Here is a 435-nt window from a genome sequence, read left to right on the forward strand (position 1 = left end):
GGTAATTATGTAACGTATCGGAAACTGCCGTATATCGGACCCAAAACCACTTTGTGTTTTTGTGATTTAGGAATGAAAGACTTGCTGCTTTATGTTTTGCCTTGTTTTCACTTTTGAAACTTTGTTGACTGAGAGTCGATAAACAGTTAATGGAAACAGTGATGAGTTTTGTGAATATTTCAGAATGCTATTTCATTCTCTCCTAGGTATCCTTATGGGAGCTTTTATAAAAATCATAGAGGCTCAAAAGCTGGCCAACTGGAAGGTATATTTGAAGCAATTAATTTTTAATTGTAGAACAATCCTTAAATGTTTAAAATAAGACTGTTTGTAATATTAGTTTCTTTAGATGTAATTTCCTAAAACTTACATACATTATACTTGATGCCAAAGTTTGGGTTTTTTTTAATAATAATACAACCAATTTGAGGTCCT

General features: G+C 31.5%; 1 protein-coding gene across 1 annotated transcript in view; it reads left to right on the forward strand.

Moving 5' to 3' along the window:
• Positions 1-435, forward strand: part of SLC9A8 (solute carrier family 9, subfamily A (NHE8, cation proton antiporter 8), member 8) — a 53189-nt gene that overhangs the window by 32397 nt on the left and 20357 nt on the right. Inside the window, exon 4 of the mRNA XM_009326844.1 lies at positions 207-265. Within this exon, the coding sequence (XP_009325119.1) occupies positions 207-265 (59 nt within the window). The remainder of the gene's footprint in view (positions 1-206; positions 266-435) is intronic.

Source organism: Pygoscelis adeliae, unplaced genomic scaffold (genome assembly GCF_000699105.1).
Source record: "Pygoscelis adeliae isolate BGI_AS28 unplaced genomic scaffold, ASM69910v1 Scaffold286, whole genome shotgun sequence".
Classification (NCBI taxonomy): Eukaryota; Metazoa; Chordata; class Aves; order Sphenisciformes; family Spheniscidae; genus Pygoscelis; species Pygoscelis adeliae.